Source organism: Lissotriton vulgaris, chromosome 2_2 (genome assembly GCF_964263255.1).
Source record: "Lissotriton vulgaris chromosome 2_2, aLisVul1.2, whole genome shotgun sequence".
In the NCBI taxonomy this organism is placed as follows: domain Eukaryota; kingdom Metazoa; phylum Chordata; class Amphibia; order Caudata; family Salamandridae; genus Lissotriton; species Lissotriton vulgaris.
Genome location: NC_141688.1, coordinates 320,023,319 through 320,042,156, shown reverse-complemented (window position 1 = coordinate 320,042,156; position 18,838 = coordinate 320,023,319). Strand labels below are relative to the sequence as shown.

Genomic DNA, 18,838 nt, shown 5'->3' with positions numbered 1-18,838 from the left:
TGAAGCAGTAGTGAATGAAACTGCCTCCGCCTTAGGTAACCTAACAGAAGAGCAGTCCGCCATGCGGGTTGTTGTCCTTCAGAATCGTCTTGTAATTGACGTCATCTTGGCAGATAGAGGTGGAGCCTGTAAGGTCATCGGGTCAAGTTGCTGTGTTTTCATACCACAAAACGCACCATCTGTATATCAAGCTATCACCCGTCTTCATAAAATTGCAAATCAGATACATCAGAATCCAGGCACCTGGACTTGGTCCGGTTGGTTCTGGACAACATTAACTGCTTGGGGATGGAAGATCCTATCCTTCCTAGGCATTGGCCTAGTCCTAGTATTCAGTTGCTGCCTGTGCCTGCAGTGTGGGCCAGCGATTTGTGGACTGTGTGCCACCTCTTGTATTGAACACTCCAGTTTTCTCTCAAAACGTAATCGAAAGAAAGAAGAACAAATGATGCTACATGAACAAACTGATCGATTCATGAGAATCGATATATCATGAAGGGTCCGTAGGGAACAAGGAGGGAATGAGGAAAATTAAATTTTTGGTCATGTTATGTTCCCTAGCGCGTACCCCACCGACTCCATGTACCGGCTTAAAGTGCATGTAACTTCCCTCCTGTGCCAGCTATGAAGACGCAAATACATTTGCGTCCAACGTTAACTTGTCCTCTCACAGATCCACCATGACTGGATTGTATAGTCCGTTCCTAAGTATGCTATGCCACCGTCTTTTTGTAGTACACTTTACATGTTTTCCTGCTCTAGCAGAGTAGGCCCTGAATTTCTGCCATCGAACCTCTTTTGTGGCTCCTGACTCTGGCAGCCTCTGCCCAGGCTACCTCTGTACCCGTGAACTCTGACTTACTTCCAGCGCGGCCCCTCGCGCTCAGCTCAAGCCTGCTTTCTGCCAAGACTGACTACAACCTTCGAGTTATCTGTTCCGTTCCTCGAGAATGCATTCCTGCCTACTAGATCCTGTAAACATCCTCCCCAGCTGCAAAGCCAAAGGGCCGACCTGTCTCAATGCAAGTAATTCATAGCCTCTGTTGCCATGCTTCCATGAAAGGCCCCGTGCCCCCACGCTTGACATGCAGACACTTAGGCGCTTATACACGCATCCACAGTTAGCATAGAATAGCTTCTGCCCTAGAGACCTTTTCGCCCAGATAGTATAGTTCCTAAACATCAGATATCAGATATGATAGAAGTACAAGTTGATCTGACATGCCAGACTTCTGTCTCTTTCCGTCAGTGTAAATGTCAAGTCCCCTGCACCCCGTCAATCACACGTCATGCAGCTGCGCGCGCATCCAAGCTTCCGATTTTTGCTGACATCGCAACAATTCTGTTAGCACCACCCCTTGGTGCCACCCACTTGCGTCACCTATCAGTGACGTTTCTAGCACACACCTCTGGTTCACGCCTAGTTCACACCTCTTGATTACGTTTTAGTATCACGTGTATACTGTTATCTTGTCTTCTCTCAGCTGTTACGCCTCTTGCATTATTCTTTATGATATGAATTAAGTATATAAGCTATGTACTGTCAATAAAATACAGCGCTCTATCCCTTCTGACACCCCTGTGGTGGTCAGAACATGATATCCTGACCAAGACCATTCCTTTATGAGGAATAAAACCCTTAGAAACTCTAACACCACGGACTCTGTCTTTTTTCATTCCAATTGAGTTATTATTGATTAAGTACTTACCTGCATAGAAACTAAGAGAGTAAATTAATTATTTACGTCACGGGAAGGGCCCGGATACAGAGGCAGGAAGGACCCGGATACAGAGGCAGGAAGGGCCTGGACACAGAGGCAGGAAGGCCCTGGATACAGAGGGAGGAAGGCCCCAGATACAGAGGTCGGAAGGGCAGGATACAGAGGCAGGAAGGGCCCGGATACAGAGGCAGGAAGGGCCCAGAGACAGAGCCAGGACAGACCCCAGATACAGAGGCAGGAAGGGCCCAGATACAGAGGCAGGAAGTGCCCTGGATACAGAGGCAGGAAGGGCCCGGATACAGAGGCAGGAAGGGCCCGGATACAGAGACAGGAAGGGCCCAGAGACAGAGGCAGGACAGGCCCCAGATACAGAGGCAGGAAGGGCCCAGATACAGAGGCAGTAAGGGCCCTGGATACAGAGGCAGGAAGGGCCCGGATACAGACGCAGGAAGGGCCTTGATACAGAGGCAGGAAGGGCCCGGACACAGAGTCAGGAGGGGCCCGGATACAGAGGCAGGAAGGGCCCGGACACAGAGTCAGGAGGGGCCCGGATACAGAGGCAGGAAGGGCCCGGATACAGAGGCAAGGAAGGGCCTGGATACAGAGGCAGGAAGGGGGCCGGATACAGAGGCAGGAAGGGCGGGGATACAGAGGCAGGAAGGGCCTGGATACAGAGGCAGGAAGGCCCCGGATACAGAGGCAGGAAGGGCCCTGGAAACAGAGGCAGGAAGGGCCCTGGAAACAGAGGCAGGAAGGGCCTGGATACAGAGGCAGGAAGGGCAAGGATACAGTTGCAGGAAGGCCCTGGATACAGAGGGAGGAAGGCCCCACATACAGAGGGAGGAAGGGCTGGATACAGAGGCAGGAAGGGCCCGGATACAGAGGCAGGAAGGGCCTGGATACAGAGGCAGGAAGGGCCCGGATACAGAGGCAGGAAGGGCCTGGACACAGAGGCAGGAAGGCCCTGGATACAGAGGGAGGAAGGCCCCAGATACAGAGGTAGGAAGGGCTGGATACAGAGGCAGGAAGGGCCAAGATACAGAGCAAAGGGAAGGGCCCAGAGACAGAGGCAGGACAGGCCCCAGATACAGAGGCAGGAAGGGCCCAGATACAGAGGCAGGAGGGGCCCTGGATACAGAGGCAGGAAGGGCCCGGATACAGAGGCAGGAAGGGCTCGGATGCAGAGGCAGGAAGGGCCCTGGATACAGAGGCAGAAAGGGCCCGGATACAGACGCAGGAAGGGCCTTGATACAGAGGCAAGAAGGGCCCGGATAAAGAGGGAGGAAGGGCCTGGATACAGAGGCAGGAAGGGCCCGGATACAGAGGGAGGAAGGGCTGGATACAGAGGCAAGGAAGGGCCCAGATACAGAGGGAGGAAGGGCCCCGATACAGTGGGAGGAAGGCCCCGGATACAGAGGGAGGAAGGGCTAGATAGAGAGGCAAGGAAGGGCCGGACACAGAGGGAGGAATGGCCCGGCTACAGAGGGAGGAAGGCCCCAGATACAGAGGCAGGAAGGGCCAGGATAAAGAGCCAGGAAGGGCAAGGATACAGAGTCAGGAAGGGCCCGATATAGAGGCAGGAAGGGCCCGGATACAGAGGGTGGGAGGGCCTTGATACAGAGGCAGGAAGGACCCGAATACAGAGGCAGGAAGGCCCCAGATACAGAGGGGGGAAGGGCCTCGATACACAGGTAGGAAGGGCCCGGATACAGAGGCAGGATGGGCCCTGGATACAGAGGCAGGAAGGCCCCGGATACAGAGGCAGGAAGGCCCCGGATACAGAGGCAGGAAGGGCCCTGGATACAGAGGCAGGAAGGCCCCAGATACAGAGGTAGGAAGGGCCTGGATACAGAGGCAGGTAGGGCCTGGATACAGAGACAGGAAGGCCCCGGACACAGAGGCAGGAAGGGCAAGGATACAGAGGCAGGAAGGCCCCGGACACAGAGGCAGGAAGGGCAAGGATACAGAGGCAGGAAGGGCCTGGATACAAAGGCAGGAAGGCCCCGGATACAGAGGCATGAAGGGCCCTGGATACAGAGGCAGGAAGGGCCCGGATACAGAGGCAGGAAGGGACGGATACAGAGGCAGGAAGGGACGGATACAGAGGCAGGAAGGGCCTTGGATACAGAGGCAGGAAGGGCCCTGGATACAGGGGCAGGAATGGCCCGGATACAGAGGCAGGAAGGGCCCTGATACAGAGGCAGGAAGGGCCCGGATACAGAGGCAGGAAGGGCCCGGAAACAGAGGCAGGAAGGGCCTGGATACAGAGGAAGGAAGGGCCCAGGTACAGAGGCAGGAAGGGCCTGGATACAGAGGCAGGAAGGCCCTGGATACAGAAGCAGGAAGGGCCCTGGATACAGAGGCAGGAAGGGCCCTGATACAGAGGCAGGAAGGGCCCGGATACAGAGGCAGGAAGGGCCCGGAAACAGAGGCAGGAAGGGCCTGGATACAGAGGTAGGAAGGCCCCGGATACAGAGGGAGGAAGGGCTAGATACAGAGGCAAGGAAGGGCCCGGACACAGAGGGAGGAATGGCCCGGCTACAGAGGGAGGAAGGCCCCGGATACAGAGGCAGGAAGGGCCTGGATAAAGAGCCAGGTAGGGCCTGGATACAGAGACAGGAAGGCCCCGGACACAGAGGCAGGAAGGGAAAGATACAGAGGCAGGAAGGGCCTGGATACAGAGGCAGGAAGGCCCCGGATACAGAGGCATGAAGGGCCCTGGATACAGAGGCAGGAAGGGCCCGGATACAGAGGCAGGAAGGGACGGATACAGAGGCAGGAAGGGACGGATACAGAGGCAGGAAGGGCCCTGGATACAGAGGCAGGAAGGGCCCTGGATACAGAGGCAGGAATGGCCCGGATACAGAGTCAGGAAGGGCCAGGATACAGAGGAAGGAAGGGCCCAGATACAGAGGCAGGAAGGGCCTGGATACAGAGGCAGGAAGGCCCTGGATACAGAAGCAGGAAGGGCCCTGGATACAGAGGCAGGAAGGGCCCGGATACAGAGGCAGGAAGGGCCCGGATACAGAGGCAGGAAGGGCCCGGAAACAGAGGCAGGAAGGGCCTGGATACAGAGGTAGGAAGGCCCCGGATACAGAGGGAGGAAGGGCTAGATACAGAGGCAAGGAAGGGCCCGGACACAGAGGGAGGAATGGCCCGGCTACAGAGGGAGGAAGGCCCCGGATACAGAGGCAGGAAGGGCCTGGATAAAGAGCCAGGAAGGGCAAGGATTCAGAGTCAGGAAGGGCCCGGATACAGAGGCAGGAAGGGCCCGGATACAGAGGGTGGGAGGGCCTTGATACAGAGGCAGGAAGGACCCGAATAGAGAGGCAGGAAGGCCCCAGATACAGAGGGAGGAAGGGCCTGGATACACAGGTAGGAAGGGCCCGGATACAGAGGCAGGATGGGCCCTGGATACAGAGGCAGGAAGGCCCCGGATACAGAGGCAGGAAGGCCCCGGATACAGAGGCAGGAAGGTCCCTGGATACAGAGGCAGGAAGGCCCCAGATACAGAGGCAGAAAGGGCCCAAATACAGAGGCAGGTAGGGCCTGGATACAGAGACAGGAAGGCCCCGGACACAGAGGCAGGAAGGGCAAGGATACAGAGGCAGGAAGGGCCTGGATACAGAGGCAGGAAGGCCCCGGATACAGGGGCATGAAGGGCCCTGGATACAGAGGCAAGAAGGGCCCGGATACAGAGGCAGGAAGGAACAGATACAGAGGCAGGAAGGGATGGATACAGAGGCAGGAAGGGCCCTGGATACAGAGGCAGGAAGGGCCCTGGATACAGAGGCAGGAAGGGCCCGGATACAGAGTCAGGAAGGGCCAGGATACAGAGGAAGGAAGGGCCCAGATACAGAGTCAGGAAGGGACTGGATACAGAGGCAGGAAGGCCCTGGATACAGAGGCAGGAAGGGCCCTGGATACAGAGGCAGGAAGGGCCCGGATACAGAGGCAGGAAGGGCCCCGATACAGAGGCAGGAAGGGCCCGGAAACAGAGGCAGGAAGGGCCTGGATTTAGAGGTAGGAAAGCCCCAGATACAGAGGGAGGAAGGGCTGGATACATAGGCAGGAAGGGCCCGGATTCAGCGGCAGGAAGGGCCCGGATACAGAGGCAGGAAGGGGCCCGATACAGAGGCAAGAAGGGCCTGGACACAGTGGCAGGGAGGCCCCGGATACAGAGGGAGGAAGGGCTGGATACAGAGGGAGGAAGGGCCCGGATACAGAGGCAGGAAGGGCCCGGAAACAGAGGCAGGAAGGGCCCGGATACAGAGGCAGGAAGGGGCCCGATACAGAGGCAAGAAGGGCCTGGACACAGTGGCAGGGAGGCCCCGGATACAGAGGGAGGAAGGGCTGGATACAGAGGCAGGAAGGGCCCAGATAGAGAGGTAAGAAGGGCCCTGGATACAGAGGCAGGAAGGGCCCGGATACAGAGGCAGGAAGGGCCCGGATGCAGAGTCAGGAAGGGCCCGGATACAGAGGCAAGGAAGGGCCCGGATACAGAGGCAGGAAGGGCCCGGATACAGAGGCAGGAAGGGCCTGGATACAGAGGCAGGAAGGGCCCTGGAAACAGAGGCATGAAGGGCCCTGTTAACAGAGGCAGGAAGGGCCCAGATACAGGGGCAGGAAGGGCCCGGATACAGAGGCAGGAAGGGCCCGGATACAGAGGCAGAGGCAGGAAGGCCCCAGATACAGAGGCAGGAAGGCCCCAGATACAGAGGGAGGAAGGCCCCGGATACAGAGGGAGGAAGGGCCCGGATACAGAGGCAGGAAGGGCCTGGATACAGAGGCAGGAAGGGCCCAGATACAGAGGCAGGAAGGGCCCGGATACAGAGGCAGGAAGAGCCCGGATACAGAGGCAGGAAGGGCAAGGATACAGAGGCAGGAAGGCCCTGGATACAGAGGGTTTCATACAAAGTTCGACTTAAGAATCAGTCTGTTCCTCTGCAGAGTCTTAAAAGGTGGACAGATGCCCTGTTCTTTGTCTGGCAAAGGTGGCAGAGGGGGCGGAGGGGGCGGAGGGGGGTGAACCAGCAATCCTCCACCGCGCAGCTGCAGGTGTTATTTGAATACACGTGTTTACTACCTGCCTGAGATAAGCCTCCTTTGCATGGCACCTGTGTGGGGGCGGAAGTGCCCTCTGTGGAATGAAGCGCCGGTGGAAAACTGCCCCAACAGGAACCTTCCTCAGGTGACTGAGGCCAAAACCAAATGGGGCCCCAGGGCCACCGGCAGGGTTCAGGCCAGGGTGATGCCAGGTGCACAAGAAGGGAGCTGCAAGCAGGACGTGACACCATCAGACAAAAACAAGCATTGGCAAAGCCAGTAGGTTTCCCCTATGCCAAATGTATTAATGTATTGGCTATGTCAATGTGTTTTTAGGTTGCCCAGCAGTTAATACGCCGTGCGCCTGCGCGTTACCCCTCTCTACTATAGTCAGGCTCTTCTACGCCGGACATCAAACTGCCCCTCCAACAACAACACCCCCCACCCCACCTTTACTAACCCTAACTGGTGCATGGGTTGCTCGGATTTGTAAGCATCTGGGGGCAGATTTACAAGCCCCTTGCATCCCTTTTGCGTCATTTGTAACATGGGGAAAGTGGCTGAAAAGTGGCGCACGGGGCTTGTAAATCTGCCCCTGGGTGCGCTGTGGTCACAGGGCTGTGCTTCGAAGCGCCTCGTAGCTGCAGGCCCCACTTGCAGCGCTGTTTACGGGAGGCCTAGCTCTGCACTGGAGCAGGGCAGGTCACTGCACCTTAATCAATCAATCAATCAATCAATCAATCAGGAGTTTGTTAAAGCGCGACTACTCACCCGTAAGGGTCTCAAGGCGCTAGGGGTGGGGGGGTGGAGGGGGTGCAGGTTCCATTCCATCAAGGAGGGGGTCTGTCGAAGAGCCAGGTTTTGAGGTTTCTTGCGAAGATGGGGAGCGATGTGGTCTGTCTGAGGTGGAGCGGAAGGGCGTTCCATGCTTTGGCCGCGAGGAAGGAGAAGGAGCGGCCTCCCGATCTGGTCTTTCTGGTGCGGGGGATCACGGCGTAGGAAAGCTGGGCTGATCGTAGGGTCCTTTGGGGTGCATGGAATTTGAGTCGGCTGTTCAGGTATGCTGGTCCGGTGCCGTGGAGGGCCTTGTGTGCGTGGGTGAGCATCTTAAAGGTGATTCTCGCCTCAACGGGGAGCCAGTGGAGTGTGCGCAGGTGCTGGGAGATGTGGCAGTGTTTTGGCAGGTTGAGGACCAGTCTTGCGGCGGCGTTCTGGATGTTCTGTAGCTTGCGGATGAGGTTTTTGTTTATTCCGGCGTAGAGTGCGTTGCCGTAGTCGAGTCTGCTGGTGACCAGGGCGTGAGTGACTGTCTTCCGGTGTTTGAGGGGGATCCTTTTGAAGGTCTTACGAAGAGGGCGGAGGCTGTGGAAGCAGGAAGATGAGACAGAGTTGATCTGGCGGTCCATTTTGAGCTCGGAGCCCAGGATGATTCCCAGGTTGCGTGCGTGGTCTGTGGGGGTTGGCGGGTTTCCGAGGGCGGTGGGCCACCAGGTGTCGCTCCAGGCGTCGGGGTTTGGGCCCATGATGAGTACTTCTGTTTTGTTGGAGTTTAGTTGTAGGCAGCTGTTTTTCATCCATTTGGCGACGGCTTCCATGCCTTCTCGAAAGTTGCGTCTGGCGGTGTTGGGCTCGTTGGATAGGGAGAGGATGAGTTGTAAGCAGTGGCAGTCTGTGGGCAAATTATGCATGCCCAGTGATAAAAATTTAAATGCGTTTTCTTTTTCACAACTGGTGTGTCTGGGCATATCACGCATCCCATGTGCAACAATGGAATGTGTTCTTTTGTACAGCAACTGATGCGCAAGTAAGGGGCTCTGATCCTGGTGATCGAGTTCGCAAACTAGTGCTCGTAGCTGACAGGCTTGGCCTTGGTAGTGTGGGGGGCATTGATGGCCCCTGTCTCATTGCAGAGAATCCATATTGTTATATGAGGGGGCAGGGCTTCTAATGGATGTTTTATGTCTCAAATGCAGGAACCGTGCGGGTGAACCGCCCTACTCACATGGGGGGGCCACCTGAAGTATCAACTGGTAGAAGTGTGGTAGCACACTGGGGGCAGTGTGCCAGGGTCTGGGAGACCCATGTTCTTCCCGGATGTCATTACTGTCCCTGTTGTAGGGCGCACAGGTTACACAGTAATACCTGGGTAGTTAACTGGTGAGCCTGTGCATAGTTGGTGGCCCCTGTGCTATAATTGGATGTTCTCTATTGTAAAACAACGGATGCGGCTGGGCAATTTGTTGTTTACTGGGCAATAATTGGGGTGTTCTCTCTGTAAGCAGTGGCAGGGTGTGGGCAAATCATGCATTCCCTGTGACAAAATGAAATGCGTTTTCTTTTTCACAACTGGTGTGTCGGGGCATATCACGCATCCCATGTGCAATAATGGAATGTGTTCTTTTGCATAGCAACTGATGCGCAAGTAAGGGGCTCTGATCCGGGCAATCGAGTGAGCAATAGGCTTACCTGTCAATGCTGGTGAGGGGCTGTTTTCATGGATTTGTTCTTTCTTCCAGAAACGCACGGGTTTCGTTCTATAATGGTCAAACCACGCCTAGTTGGCTGGCATGCCAGGGCCCTGAGCTGGTACAGAGGAAGAACACACTGTGGCCAGTGTGTGGGGATCTAGGTCAGCACGTCCAGGATTGGAGTGTAACCTTTTTTCTAATTTCAGGGCAATCGGATCAAGTACGCAGGCACCACTCTGAGAAGGACAGGTGGGAACGGAAGCAGGCTGGCCAGGGCGTGCTCCGGGCTCGGAGCCTGGAGGCTGTTCCTGGTTAAGTGCCCTTGGGGGGCAAGGTGACAACCCTGTCTGACTTCTTGTAGGGGAGAGTAGAAGCCGTGTTAAGTGTAGCGGTTGTGCTATTACCATGACCTCCTTACACATCAGCCACAGTTGTGCTCAATGACCTTAGGGAAATACTGGCCTCAGCTCTTAGATCACAGGAGGGGTAACCACAAGGGTAGATGGGCAGAAGACTGCTATGGTATCTTTAGGAGGATGCCCAGGGCTCTTTTCCAGAATTTATCTGAAGGTCGGTACTTGTGGCTCACTATAGGGTTTGCACACAGCAGGGGAGAGGGGACGTGTGCTCCGTGGGGTGGAGCCCCTTAGAGTAAGGCGTGTGCAGCATGGACCTGGGGTAGCCAGCTCAGGCCTGCTCCTGGGTTTGTAAAGTTGATGTGATGGGCCTAGGGTGCTGCACCATGTGTAAGTGAGATGGTACAGCAGCTAGTTTGCCAGTTCTGTATGGGATCATCAGTAGCAACAGCAGCTGCTTATGGATAACAGTATAGCCTCTTTTAGTTCGCCCAGGGTTGGGGCGGGCTAGGTCAGCAGATTGGCAGCCGGGAACGGAGTAGAGAAAAATCATATCCAGGACAGAGAATGCGCACGCGGACGTCAAGCTAACTGTTTCATCAGAACCCTGATACACTGCCTGGAATAAATGCAGGGTTATGGGCTACACATAGATAGGCCCTGCTTTGTGCAGGGGGCGCGAGTGAGCCATTCCCAGGAGGGTGCGATTGGCCTTGACAGTGCTGAAATGGAGGGGATGGAGCACTAATACGGACATCTCCGTAGCATAGTTTGCGGTGTTAGTTGAGAGGTTCAGGGACATTACTGATACAGTTCACAGTCCTGTGGAGCGGCAGAACTGATAGGGTATTTTATTGCTGGACAGAACAGCTGTCCAGAGGTGGAAAGGACATGTTCTTGAGCCAAGGGAGGCCTCCGAAAGAACAGGCTGTATGTCACTGGGTCTAGAGGGTCACTCACTCCGATTTTGAAGCAGTTTTCTTTTCAGCAACTTTTGCGCTGGCCTTCTGTGGTGCATTTAGAATGGGGGAGCTAGTGGCGAGTTCCAAGTTCCAACCAGGACACACCAGGAGTAGCCGTGTGCACACGGGATGCTGTCCTGACAGGCCAGGTCCTGACTCTAAGGTTGCGGAGATCTAAAACGGGCCAGGAAGGGGCAGGAAAAGTTATATTGTTGAACAGGTTGGAAGTGTCAAGTACTGCCCAGTGCACCTAGTTGCGAGATACCGGGCGCTGCGCCCCCCAGACGAGGGGCCTCCTGATGCTTGCTGTAGGGACACTTTGACCTAATACCATGTACAGCGCATAATGGAGGTGTGTTTGGAAGTTACAAGCAACGAGGTCCAGGGCAAGCGCTTTTGCAGCCACGCCTCTAGAACAGGGGCATCAAGAACACGCCTTTCCAGGCAGGCTTGCCAGTGGAACACATAAAACAAGTGGGGCGTCGAGTCAAGTTGCTACAAGAATTACATACGTCCTTAAGAGGCAGGTTTGGGCACAGACCTCAATTGTGATGTTCCGTTGTTGTGCGACTTGGAGTCGTTGTAATCATGTTTGCAGTGTTTGAAGAATTTGGTTGGTGTACATAATGAACTATGTGTAATACATCTGCCTGAGGGGCAGGGGCCTGCTGCACTTGATGAGCAGCACTTTTGTGCGTATTGAGCAACTTGCTCGGGACTTGCGAGCTATGGTGGTCCGAAACTACCCGAGGCGTTAGTGGCAGGGCGCAAGGGCAGGGGAGGCAATGGAGACCTCTCGCAGGTGGGTCAACAGCGCTATGCAGAAATGCACCGATCAACGTGGAGATGGTATTATAAGACACGGGTTGCTACATGCGGTATGCACAGGGTGCTTTGACAAAGATGGTATACTCCTAGCAGAAGGGGGGATGGCCCTCTTCCTCTTAGATTCAGTGGAAGCACTAGTAGCAGCAGGTCGTAAAGAAAGAACTCTAGAAGGCGGGGGGCTCTGGGGTGGCGGCGGCCACACCCAGAGCCATGGCGGAGTTACAGGGCGATCCAACCCAGGAAGGTACAGAAGGGTACCCTCTACAGGAGCACTATAAGGGTGCGAGAGCAAAATTTATCCCCAGGGAGATCCTCGGTGGGATCCTGGAGGAGTGACGGCGCCCCATTAGTCCTTCGGGCGGTTGTGGACCTGAGCAACCGGGGGTTGCCTGCAACGCTCTGCCCCCGAGGGGGAGGGGCGTGAGTAAGGGGTGGACTGGAGGTCCGCCGGGGGAGGGGGTTAGCCCTTCCCCCAACATTGACAACGCCCCCGCGGCTAACATCACGGGGGTTTATGGCTCATCAGGTGGGGAGGTCGCGAGAGGCGCCTGACCCTGGATCGCCCGTAAGATAACCCAACATGTTGGCATAATGTTTATGTAAATAAAGCTGCTACAACTTTCTCCAACAAAAAACATTGTGTGGTGTCTGTTATTTGGGAAGTTGTCGTGAGCAGGTTGGGGTCTGGGCCGATCTTGGCACTATGTACCTACACTTCGACGTGCTCTGGCGCATCGCCACCCATGCGGGTGCATGGGTGACTGAGCAGTGGGCACCACACACAGTGGGAGAGCTGCTCCGGGGCAAATAAAGGCGTCAGGTGAAAATTAATCGGCGTTTAGCAGCGTGGAAGGCCCCAGGCCGAGCCCTCCACCAGGCACCCCTCCCCCCCTTGCAAGGGAGGGAACCGAGAGAACAGATTGTAATCTCACTCACTCACTCCTCACTCACACCTCACTTACTCCTCACTTACTCACTCCTCACTCACTCCTCACTCACTCCTCACTCACTCCTCACTCCTCACTCACTCACTCACTCACTCCTCGCTCACTCACTCCTCACTCACTCCTCACTCACTCACTCACTCACTCCTCATTCATTCCTCACTTACTCGCTCACTCACTCCTCACTCACTCCTCACTCACTCACTCCTCACTCACTCACTCCTCGCTCACTCCTCACTCACTCCTCACTCACTCCTCACTCACTCCTCACTCACTCACTCCTCACTTACTCCTCACTCACTCCTCACTAACTACTCACTCACTCCTCGCTCACTCACCCACTCACTCACTCCTCACTAATGCCTCACTCACTCACTCCTCACTAACTCCTCACTCCCTCCTCACACACTCCCTCCTCACTCACTCACTCACTCACTCACTCACTCACTCACTCACTCACTCACTCACCCCTTACTCATTCCTCACTCACCCCTCACTTATTCCTCACTTACTCCTCACTCACTTCTCACTAACTCCTCACTCACTCCTCACTTACTCGCTCACTCACTCCTCACACACTCACTCCTTACTCACTCCTCACTACTCACTCACTCCTCACTCACTCCTCACTCACTCACTCCTCACTCACTCACTCACTTACTCCTCACTCACGCCTCACTTACTCCTCACTCACTCCTCACTCACTCCTCACTAACTCCTCACTCCTCACTCACTCCTCACTCACTCACTCCTCACTCACACCTCACTCACTCCTCACTCACTCCTCACTCACTCACTCACTCACTTGCTCCTCACTCATTCCTAACTCACTCCTCACTCACTCACTCCTCACTCACGCCTCACTCACTCACTCACTCACTCCTCACTAACTCCTCACTCACTCCCCACTCACTCACTCACTCACTCACTCCCTCCTCACTCACTCACTCACTCACTCATTCCTCACTCACACCTCACTTATTCCTCACTCACTCCTCACTCACTCCTCACTCACTCCTCACTTACTCGCTCACTCACTCCTCACTGACTCCTCACTCACTCACTCCTCACTCACTCACTCCTCACTCACTCATCACTCACTCACTCCTCACTCACTCCTAATTCACTCCTCACTCACTCACTCACTCACTCCTCACTCACTCCTCACTCACTCACTCCTCACTCATTCCTCACTCACACCTCACTTACTCCTAACTCACTCACTCCTCACTAACTCCTCACTAACTCCTCACTCACTCCTCACTCCTCACACACTCCTCACTCGCTCCTTACTCACTCATTCACTAACTCCTCACTCACTCCTCACTCACTCACTCCTCACTCACTCACTCACTCAGTCCTCACTCATTCCTCACTCACACCTCACTCACTCCTCACTCACTACTCACTCACTCACTCACTCACTCCTCACTCCTCATTCACTCACTCCTCACTCATCATTCCCTCACTCTTCACTCACTCCTCACTCACTCCTCACTCCTCATTCACTCCTCACTCACTCCTCACTCACTCCGCTGTTACACTCAGTGCGTTACTACACACACTCTACAGAGGGTTCATGTCAACAAAGAAGACGCGTCACTTGAGCTCGGGACAGTAAAACAGGCCTCCAGCAAACCGTCTCTTAAAGAGACATACCACCGACCTACGTCACAGTTTAAAGCACACCTTCCAGAGACATTAGCAGGCGGCGCTAACACTCCTCTGAGCCCCACGCAGGCTTTGAACCGCTGGCGACAGATGTGCCCAGCCGCAGTTATTCCTCATCGCCTGACAAATGCGGGTTTGTGGTGGATACTGGGGGCGCCTGTGCGCGGGCGGGGCAGGGGAGGGCCTTAAATAAAGCCTTATCATAGCCGAAGCTGGTCATGTGTTTTTCTTCATAACAAGGTCACCGAACTCTTTCTGTCCAGCGGGTAAAACGTGCTTATTAAAGAAGGGTCAAACAATGGGCGGTAAAGAGAAGAGGGCGAGCCCTGGGAGGGGCCGCGAAGAGCTCACGTTATAAGGAACTCCGGGCTTCAGGGCGCTAGCAGGCTCTCCGCCTTGCACTGCGTGGACTGCTCATTCACAAGCCTCGGGGTCTTCAGCCAAAATGACAGTGATGCTCCTTTCCAGGCTTTGGTTGTGGTGGGAATAAAATGAAAGTATAGCGCCGACTCTAAAGGCTTTGAAGCAGAGGAGGCGCTTCGAGTCTCGGTGGAAGCTGTCATGCAACTGGTGCTCACGTAAAGCGCCTCGATACTTCGGTGGAGAGAGCGCTATAAAAGCGCCTGCACTGGTATAGAGGGGGAGAGGTGAAAGGCAGAGCTGCACAAATCACACGAGTGACAGACGCGTGAGCACACAGGTAAAAGGAGTGACACACAAGGGAAGGGAAAGGTCACAGGGAGAACTCGGTGCAAACTCCACTGATATGAAAACACACAAAGAGAAAGAGGAACACAACAGGAAGTAGCATGCTGCAACCAACGGAAAGCAAGGAAAGCAGAGGGGCATATTACCAACAAATGGAAAGCAAGGGTGGGCTGAAAGCCTCTTTTAATGTATATATATATATATATAAATACAGAAGACTTTGAAAGCTCAGTGCAAGCACCGTGCAGGCGAAACCTAACAAGTCCAAAGATCCCTTGGACAGGTGGTGGGGGGGGGGCTCGGCCTGGCTGCCAGGGTCTCCCCCAGCAGGAGTCCCAGGGGCCCCTTCACGTACCCTGAAGGGGGGGCCCTCAAGGTTCCTTACGCCACTGAGGAGTCCCGTGTCCGTTGAGTCACGCGCAGCAGCAAATATGGCTGCGTTTGGGGGTACACTGGTGATATAGCGCTTTAGTCCTCTTTTCAAACCGAAGGGCTGCTGATGAACCAGGAGCGGAGTTAAATCCCCTCTGGATTTTGTTGATCCGTACTGGAGCCGGTCACTCAAAAAACCCTGGACGGAGTTCGCGGAGCCCCGCAAGCAGCGAAGTGCGATAGAAAAATGCTGTTCGCGGTGATTGCACAGTGCTGGATGCTTGTCCACACTGTGCAACCATTGCGAACGGCACCCTGCACTAGACTTTTACTCGAGTGGCAGCTTTCTCAACACGAACGGGCAGTTTCTCAACACGAGCGCTCACGAGCATACGCGACCACTCGCAACGAGAAGCCTGACCCTCCCGCGTTGAGAAATCTCGCTGGGAGGTTTATTTTCCACACTAGCACTTGCCAACTTGATGTTGATGATTGCACATGAGGAAAAATCTTGCCGTGAATTTTACTCATTCGCACGCACTGGTGAAGGTGAGCAAGGAAAAAACTTCGCTTCACTTACGCGAAGCAGAGTTTTTTTGATTTCCGGGAGCTCCAAGTAACGTGGAGTGCGGAAAACTGCAAACTCCGCGAGCGGGTCGGAGTTCACCGCCCAGGGTTACACTCAAACCAGTTCAATATCAAATAACATTTCTGAATTGAACGTAAAGTCTGTTAAAATGCACAATAAAGATTGACATGTATGTATTACACTGAAAACCATGAAGGTTTATTAAAAATTAAATACATTACAGAAGCACAATGCATGCCAAACAATCAGTTAGTTAGCCATTTGTCATAGAAAAGCTCAAAGCTCAGAATAAAACGTAATAATGAAATAGCAGAACAAGGTATAATTCAGCTCAAATGTGTAAGTCATAAATCAGAGATCAGACCGCAGAGCGGGAGTGAGGCCAGCACCCCTCAGGGTGGGCCCCTTTTTATGGAAATGATCCAAGACTCACACATTTGTTGTGAATGTGCCGAGATCCTTGAACCCCATCCAATCACGGTCAAGAAAGAATGGCGCACTTTAAAACCACATCCGTCAGCGCGGTCCATAGAACGCGGCTCCGGCCCATGCTGCTCCAGAGACACCGCAATAGTAACTACAAATGTTGCTACAAATTAAGGTGAAGTTCTCATCAGATTCACTCCGTGGCGCTGAAACGAAGCTTGAGAACGAAGCATCAGGTTGTAAATGAGAGAATGACATTGTGTTTCAAAACATTATTTATAGAATAACTATTTACGCTGAATGCAGGGTGTGGAAAGGACAGAGAGACGACTGCGTGCCAGGGAAAGATGGCGGCAGACAGCACAATCCTCTGAAATCGAGGCCGACCTTATTCATGTTAAAATAAACACAACTTCTCAACAGAATATCTTGAATCATGCCAAGTTATTCACATAGGAGCGTATTTACAAGCCCATGTTAAAAGTGACGCAAAAATGGCGCAAGGGGCTTGTGAATCTGCCCCATAGTGTTTGACGCTCACTCAGCGCTTTGATGTGGTCAGTCTGAAGCTTCTTTGTCCGTCAGGGAAGGGCGTGGGGCAGATTCCGGCAGATTCAGGACGTGAGGCCGGGGTCATCTTTACAGCATTATAGGCCCCCGTGCAAAGCAGTGCACCGGGCCCGGCCTACACAACCACTCACAGGAATAAAAATGTTTAATGGAAAATGAGTGTTAAACTCTGGTCAGCCTGGGGCCCCTAAGCTCATGTGACCCCAGGCAACTACCCAGCTTGGCCATGCGTTAAGATGGCACTGGGTGTGGCGCGTACTCACCTGTGCCATGTTTTCTGGAGTCCGGTTTGGATCGCGTCTCGATGATGTAGGCGTCCTGGAAGTCCTCCTCATTTTTACCTTTCCCCTTTGGGGTCGGTCACCGGGACCTTTTCCTACCCGCTGCTACAGGTAAGTCGGAATCTTTTCTACCCAAAGAGTCGCTCGTACGTTGCTGCTCCTCCAGTGCCACCAGGCCAAAGACTCTGACCTCCCCTGGCACAGGGAGCCTGGCGCCCCACCCCTCCGACTCCATCTCAGACAGGCTCCGCCGCGCGGGCGGCTCTATTGATTTTGTACAGTCACAGCACGGCCACCTTGGAGTACTTTGCTCTGGACACCTGGACTCTCAGTGGCTTCTTGCCCAGTCCTTGCCAGTCTCAGTCTTGGTACCAGGCATGGGGTAGGAGCAGAGAACCCCTCATGCTTACCAGGCTACGCGTGAAGGCCAGCTCGCCACAAGGGCTGGGAGGAGGGTGCCACCCGTCCAGTATGTTAATGTCTGGGCCAGTCAAGAAAATAGGCAAATCACCTAAAAGCTGCACAGCTGCCAGGTTTCAGAGGTCCATGTGGGATGTGTTTCTCTACTCCAAGTTATTTATTTGAATTCTGGGACTTGTAGTCCTGTTTTATAATTGAAAGAAGAGTAAACCTGTCCTGGAGCAGCAGATGAAGCATGGATCTGGGAAACATGGCAGAACTAACCAAGTTTTTTTCTACTCTATCTGTACAAACTTTAAACTCTTCAAATGTGTTCTAGAGCTGGCTACAGGTCCCCGACTGATAAAGTGAAAAATAGACAGTGATGTCACGGCTACAGACAATTCCATATACAGTTCTACTTGAGAATCCTGCTTGGACGTTGATGGAAAGGACTGCGCGGTAAAGGATGCTTCACTTCCTGCGGGGGTGGATGCCTTCCGATTGTCTGAAGCTGAATTCAAACCCAGCATTGATGCCTCCTGCGGGACCAATGGCATGTCCAATGGCATGTCCAATGGCATGTCCAATAGCATGTCCAATGGCATGTCCAATGGCATGTCCAATGGCATGTCCAATAGCATGTCCAATGGCATGTCCAATGGCATGTCCAATGGCATGTTCAATGGCATGTTCAATGGAATGTCCAATAGCATGTCCAATAGCGTGTCCAATGGCATGTCCAATGGCATGTCCAATGGCATGTCCAATGCCATGTCCAATGGAATGTCCAATGGAATGTCCAATGGAATGTCCAATGGCATGTCCAATAGCATGTCCAATGGCATGTCCAATGGCATGTCCAATGGCATGTCCAATGGCATGTCCGATGGCATGTTCAATGGAATGTCCAATAGCATGTCCAATAGCGTGTCCAATGGCATGTCCAATGGCATGTCCAATGCCATGTCCAATGGAATGTCCAATGGTATGGAATGGATCCACCACCACCAGCAACAGGTTGTACGCAGAAGCTGGAACAAGATCACAGCCGACCAGCTCGCAACTTCCCTGAGCAAGAACCCCCCCACCAGCGCAACGAACCCCAGCGAAGCGGCCACCAACCTCACGAAGTGGATCAGCGACTGCGCAGACGACCTCGCCCCTCTGAGGACCCCGCTTAGCAGACCCGGCAGCAAGAAAGCCCCATGGTTCACCGGAGAACTCAAGAGCTCCAAGAAGAACTGCAGAGCCCTCGAGAAAGCCTGGCGCAGAGACCCGACACGAGACAACATGACCACCCTCAAGCTCGCCACCCGAAAACACCACCAACTGATCCACGTCACCAAGAAAACTGCATTCAAGGAACGCTTGGACAACAACGCACACAAAAGCAAGGAACTCTTCAACATCGTTAAAGAGCTCTCCCACCCCAACGCCGGAAACAACGACATCACCCCTTCGCAAGACCTCTGCAACTCCCTCGCCTCCTACTTC

The 18,838-nt window shown here is 54.1% G+C and overlaps 1 protein-coding gene across 1 annotated transcript in view; it reads right to left on the bottom strand.

Annotated features, from left to right (window-relative positions):
• Positions 1 to 17,110, bottom strand: part of LOC147729385 (uncharacterized) — a 387,516-nt gene extending 370,406 nt beyond the window's left edge. Inside the window, exon 1 of the mRNA XM_086959688.1 lies at positions 16,925 to 17,110. Within this exon, the coding sequence (XP_086815814.1) occupies positions 16,925 to 16,996 (72 nt within the window). The 5' untranslated portion in view covers positions 16,997 to 17,110. The remainder of the gene's footprint in view (positions 1 to 16,924) is intronic.
• Positions 17,111 to 18,838: the final 1,728 nt, after the last annotated feature.